Source organism: Eublepharis macularius, chromosome 8, assembly GCF_028583425.1.
Source record: "Eublepharis macularius isolate TG4126 chromosome 8, MPM_Emac_v1.0, whole genome shotgun sequence".
Classification (NCBI taxonomy): domain Eukaryota; kingdom Metazoa; phylum Chordata; class Lepidosauria; order Squamata; family Eublepharidae; genus Eublepharis; species Eublepharis macularius.
In genome coordinates, this window is record NC_072797.1 from 12165239 (window position 1) to 12171238 (window position 6000).

Genomic DNA, 6000 nt, shown 5'->3' on the forward strand with positions numbered 1-6000 from the left:
CTTCCTCCTTCCGCATCTGGAAGGCCCTCAGCCTAGAGGTGCATTTCAATAAAAATAATTGGCTCCAAGGAGCCCAGAGGGGGGTATTTACATCTTTGTAGGGGGGCGGTGGCTGCTCCTCGGTTGATGGATGGTGAGCCGGGCTGCTCCCGCCGCTGCTCCCCCCTTTCGGAGGGCAGGTGGGCAGGGGAGGAGGAGGAGGGGGAGGCAGCAGCTGCTCGGAATTGGCCCCTCCGGATTTCTCCTCCTCCTGGGACGGCCGGCAGGAGGTCAAAGGGAAGGGCCCCGTCGGGGCGGTCGAAGCGTTAGCCCTGTCCCGGCCGACTGCCTTGTCCGTCAAGCCCCTGCTCTGGAGGTAGCGGCCGGCTCCCCCGAGGGGCTCCCCCAGTCCTGGCTCGCCTTCCTCCTCCTCCTCCTCGCCTTCCTCCTCCTCCTCTTCCTCCTCGGGCTGCTTGTGGCTCTCCACGTCCACCTCGGGCTCCTCTTCCTCTTCCTCCTCCTCCTCTTCCTCGCTGCTGTCCTCGCTGGGGTAGCTGCAGCTGGTGCCCCCTGGGGAGAGGAGGCGGTGCCCCGGGGGATGCGGAGGCCGGTCGCAGCCCCCCGGCTCCGGCTCCGGGGGCAGCAGCAAGAGCGGGGGCGGCGAGGCGGAGGAGCGGGGCTGGTGGTGGTGGTGGAGCTTGGCCAGGCTCTCCGAGTCCTCTTTCCCCCCGACGGGGCGGAAGGCGCTGGAGTGGTGGTAGGCTGCGGCCCCTTTGCCCCGAGGCTGCCCTTCCAGCAAGTGGGGCTGGTGAGCGGCGGGGCCGCGAGGTCCCCCTCCCTCGGCCGGCGGGGACCGAGCCGCCTCGCCCTCGAAGCCCCGTGCGTCTCTGCTGCCGCTGCTGGCCTGGGGCGCGGCCGCCGCGGGAGGGGTGCCCAGTCCGGCGGCGCCGCCTTCGCCGCCCGGCTCGGCCAGGTCCAAGAAGGCTTGGCGCAGCAAGCTGGGGCTGTCCCCGCCCAGGGCCGAGCAGCTGGCGGGTTGGGGCGGGGGCTGCAGGTAGGTGGGCAGGCCCGGCAGCCCCCCCGGGGTCCGCGGCGGCCAGAACATGCAGAAGGGCGGGTAGAAAGCCGCGGCGGCCGCGGCCGCATCCTTACGGGTGCCGGGCCAGAAGAGCCCCGAGAGGCCCGCGCCTGCCGTCGGGGCGCCCCCCGCCGCCTTATGCCCGGCCGGGGCGCCCTGGCCCGCCACGCCCAGCCCGTCGGAGTCCTCCTTCTTGTGGCAGAGGCTGAAGGCCGCCGCGGGGAAGCCATAGGGGTGCGGGAAGAGGCCTCCGCAGCCGGGGAACTTCTGCAAGACGCCCCCGAAGGAGGAGCCCTTGCTGGGCACGGGGATGACCGGGTAGCTGCGCGGCGCCTTGCCACCCCCGCCGTGCGCCACCGCGGCTGCAGCTGCGGCCGCCGCAGCCACGGCTTCCTGCAGCTCCTCGTCGTCGTCGAAGCGGCCGCGCTTCTGGTGCAGCTCGGGCGGGGGCGGCGGCGGCGGGGGCGCGCCCAGCAGGTGCGGGCTGAGCAGGCCGCCCCCGACGCCCACCACGGCGGCCTTGACGGCGCCCAGCGGGTGGCAGTGGGGCGCGCCGGCCGAGGGGGCGGGCGCGTGGGCCTGCGGGAGGGCGCGCTTGCGGCTGCCGCCGTTGAACATGGCCTTGACGTCCTCCCAGGCGAAGACCAGCTCGTCCTGCGGGGCCTTGTCGGTGAGCTTGAGGTGGCGCCGCCAGGAGTTGAAGTTGGCAGCGTCGGGCTGCGTGTACTTGGCGTCGGGCGTGCGGTGCGAGTGGAAGATGAACTTGTTGGGCGAGAAGTACATGCTGCAGTAGCTGCACTTGATGCACTTGGCCCGCGAGCTGTTGTAGCGCGCCGGGATGAAGCTGCCGCGGCAGCCCCAGGCGCACTCGTGCGACACGTCGAAGGCGAAGTTGTCGGGCAGCTTGGGCGGCCGGTTCTCGCCAAGGAAGGACTTGCACAGCCGCTCGGCCTCGCGCTTGGTGATCATGCCGCAGCGGCGCGACGAGATGGGCATGGCCCCGGCCCGCCGCAGGATCTCCAGCTGCACCGGCGTGCACTGCACGCAGGTGATGCCCAGCGCCACCCGCCGGTTGTGGATCTCGTTGTAGCTGAAGTTCTTCAGCAGCGTGTTGGAGATCTGCGCCAGGCACAGCCGCTCCTGCCCGTCGATCACCAGCGACACGATGGGGATGCCGTAGAGGACCACCTGGCCCACCTGGTTGGGCTTCATGGCGCCGCCGTGCGCCGACGGCGGGCCGCGCTGCGAGGAGGGGGCCGGAGGGGGCTGTCCCGGGCCCAGCGCGTCCCCCGCGAAGGCGCCCGACGGCGCGGCCAGGAGCAGGTCGGCGGCGCCGGGCAGAGGGCTGCTGGCCATGGTCCCGGGCCCGGAGGCTCCCTGGAAACCTGCGGGCGAGAAAAAGACAGAAGGCGGTCAGGACCGGCGCCTGGGATCCGGGGAGAATCTTAAGCTGACAATCGTCCTTGGAGTAGATTCACATTTTGTTTGTTTGTTTGTTTATTGTCATTTATAGTCTGCCTTTCTCACTGAGACTCAAGGCGGATTACACAGTGTGAGACCAGTACAGTCGATTTCAAGGATATTTCCGTAAACAATGCCATAGGGTAAATAAACACAATCTTACAAAGACATTGCATTAGTAAGAATACGATAGAGTTGAAGAAATGCTGAAATAGAACATAAGCAATTCTAGGACTGACATTAGACCACATGAAGCACAGGTAGCTCATAGGAGCACATATTTAAGACAACAGGTAGTATGTAAGGCTATGTTTTAAAATCAAAACATTTTAAAAGGGGCTAAGTTGGTGCTATTCATAGCTTACCTAAAGTTGCCCCGAAGGCAGGAAGGGAAAGGCAGGAAGGGAAGGATGATATTTTAATAGGGAGAGAAGGAAAGAGGAAGGAGGGAAGGAGGGAGGGAGGAAAGGCAGTCAGAAAGGAGGGAAGGATGATATTTTAATAGAGGGAGGGAGAAAGAAAGGGAGGGAGGGAAGGAAGGACCATATTTTAATGGAATGGATGGCAAGCATGGGCCATTCTAGGTGGCTTTTGGGGTAAGCAAGTTAACCTACAATTCAGTGAACAGCTGCTGGTTTCGTTTGGGTAGCCTTGCTGGTTTGTAGTAGAATAGCAAAACTGGATTGCGGGGTGCCTTAGATATGAATATGACACCAGGACTTGTATCTGTTGAAGGGAGCTTTGACTCTTGAAAGCCGAGACCCTGAAAATCTTGTCGGTCTGCAGGGGCCACGTGGCCTTCTGTGGCCAGGATGATTCATGTCTGACCACCCGTTGCCTCCTCTTGTACCACTGCCACTTAGCAAGGGTACAGGAGGGGTCAGCGGGTGAGCTGATGATGCCCATTGTTGGTGCCACTGGCCAGAAAGGAGCTGAGTGAGCCCTGAAGTGCCAGCTGGCAAAGTCTGGTTTGCTCCTAGGCCATTGCCCTGATCATGGAGGTTTACTTAGATAAGTGGACCAGTTAGGGTTGCCAAACTCCAGGTGGGGCCTGAAGATCTCCCAGAATTACAACTGATCTCCAGCTGACAGAGATCAGTTCCCCTGGAAGGGTGGAGTCTATGGGCATTGCACCCCTGCTGTGCTCCTCCCCCTCTCCAGATCCCATCTTCCCCACGCTCTGCCCCCCAAATCTCAACCCAGACATTTCCCAACCTAGGGCCAGTGCACTGCATCTTGTTCTGAAGTGGTGGTAAATGAGTGCCTGGGATGAACCATTCGCAGGTGGGCAGAGGGACTCATAAGACTGAATGCTTCTCGATCTAGTAAAGCCATTCCCAGGAGAAGCCGTCTAACTAGTGTTAGGGCACTGTTTTGTGTGGAGCAGCTTTACCTCACCCACAGTCCAAAGTGGTGCAGTCCACCCTGTGAGAACCATGCCAGGCAATGACTTCAGAATTAGTGCAGCTCTGCATATATATCCCTTGCTTTGTGTCCCCCCCCACCGCTCTTTTGACATCAATCATCATGACTGAGTGGTGCCTATCAAGAAAATAGCACCCTTTGACAAGGCAGGAGAGTCCACAGACAGGGAGATTTCCCAAGAATGCAGAAATGAATGAGTGTGTCAACGAGCAATGTAAAGACAAACAAACTGGCTAGGAAAGGACTGAGCATGCTCAAGGAAGGAAGGAAGGAAGGAAGGAAGGAAGGAAGGAAGGAAGGAAGGAAGGAAGGAAGGAAGGAAGGAAGGAAGGAAGGAAGGAAGGAAGGAAGGAAGGAAGAGAGATTGGCCTGTTAAAGCCTCTAAAACATTATTGAATTTCAGGAAATGGGATTTCCAAATAACTTGATCCTCTTCCCATAGAGTGTTCTTTCTAATGGAGCCCGTGTGATGTACTGGTTAGAGTGTTGGATTAGGATCTGGGAGACCTGGGTTCTGCCATGGAAGCTTGCTAGGTGACTTGGGGTCAGTCACACACTCTCAGCGTAACCCACCTCACAGGGTTGTTGTGGGGACAAAATGAAGGAGAAGAGCATAATGTAAGCCATCGTGGGTCCCCATCAGGAGGAGAAATGTGGGGTATAAATAAGGTAAATCAAAATAAAAAAATGGACAAGTGCTAATTAAGACAGGGCCAGACAACACCGGACTTTCAGCTAATGTGTGGGCTTTCCGAATATGTTGTTTGTGAATTTTAAAAGGCAACCTTCTCTAGCAATGACTTGACAAGAATGGAGCATCTCCATTATCCTTGGAATGCTGAACATATTGCACTGCAGTTAAAGGGAGATGGGAAAACAGAAGGAGACGAAGAAATTAATTTGCTCCAGCTCCTAGGACTTTTAATGCCTTGCTGTTTGGTGTCTTGGAAACTATTTGGGTGGAAAGGAAGCATATTTTTAAAATAAATAAATAATAGAAATCTAGAGGGGAAGACTGGGGCAGGGATTATTTATTTATTTACTTTATTTATGCCCTACCTTTCTCCCCAGTGGAGACCCAAAGCAGCATCTATAGTTCTCCTGTTTTTATCCTCACAACCAGGGCTTTTTTTCAGCTGGAACGCAGTGAAACGGAGTTCCGGCACCTCTTGAAAATGGTCACATGGCTGGTGGCCCCACCCCCTGATCTCCAGACAGAGGGGAGTTTAGATTGCCCTCCATGCTGCTGGAGCAGCGCAGAGGGCAACCTAAACTCCCCTTTGTCTGGAGATTAGGGGGCGGGGCCACCAACCATGTGACCATTTTCTCCGAGGGCAACCCACTGAGTTCTACCACCTCTTTTCCCAGAAAAAAAGCCCTGTTCACAACTATCTTGTGAGATATGGTTAGGCTGAGTGTGCGTGGCAGGCCCAAGGTCACCCAGAAAATTTCTCCAAGGCACCATGGGGATTCAAACCTGGCTAGGGGGAATCTCTCAGACTCTTCACTTCACCAAACACCATTGCATGAGTTAAAGTGTCTTTATTTGAAATTACTCCCCAGAAGTGCACTTGTACATAGTAAATTGCCTGGAATGCTGAAGCAAAGTCTTTCCAGAGAAGTTATACCCCCCCCCCCAAGTTCAAAAAGACAGTTGAAGTCAGCGATAGTCCTGGAAAAGTTGCAAAGCTGAAGTTTCCAAGGCTGTTCCCAAGCTGTGCTGATAATGCCTCTCTGCAAAGCGTAGCCAGGAAGAAAGAAGAAAGCTACACTACAAGAAAGCCCATCCCGCCCCCAGTAGATATGCATTCACAGTGATGGCTGGCAGGCTGGCACACCTGCCTGACACTGGGTCTCTCAGATCCTAGTCTAATATTCTAACCATGATACGCTACACAATACTGTCTCCAATATCCCGAAGGGGAAGATTTTTGGAAGGAATAATTCCTAATCATGTACTCTCTCTCTGAAATTCCTCACTCCCCTTGTGTTATTCATTGCACACACCAATAGGTGCTTTTCAGAATGCAGCACTGGATTTATCAGCCAGATGCTAT

The 6000-nt window shown here is 57.2% G+C and overlaps 1 protein-coding gene across 1 annotated transcript in view; it reads right to left on the reverse strand.

Annotated features, from left to right (window-relative positions):
• SKOR2 (SKI family transcriptional corepressor 2) overlaps positions 1 to 2413 on the reverse strand; it is a 41770-nt gene extending 39357 nt beyond the window's left edge. The window contains exon 1 of the mRNA XM_054986642.1: positions 92 to 2413. Within this exon, the coding sequence (XP_054842617.1) occupies positions 92 to 2413 (2322 nt within the window). The remainder of the gene's footprint in view (positions 1 to 91) is intronic.
• Positions 2414 to 6000: the final 3587 nt, after the last annotated feature.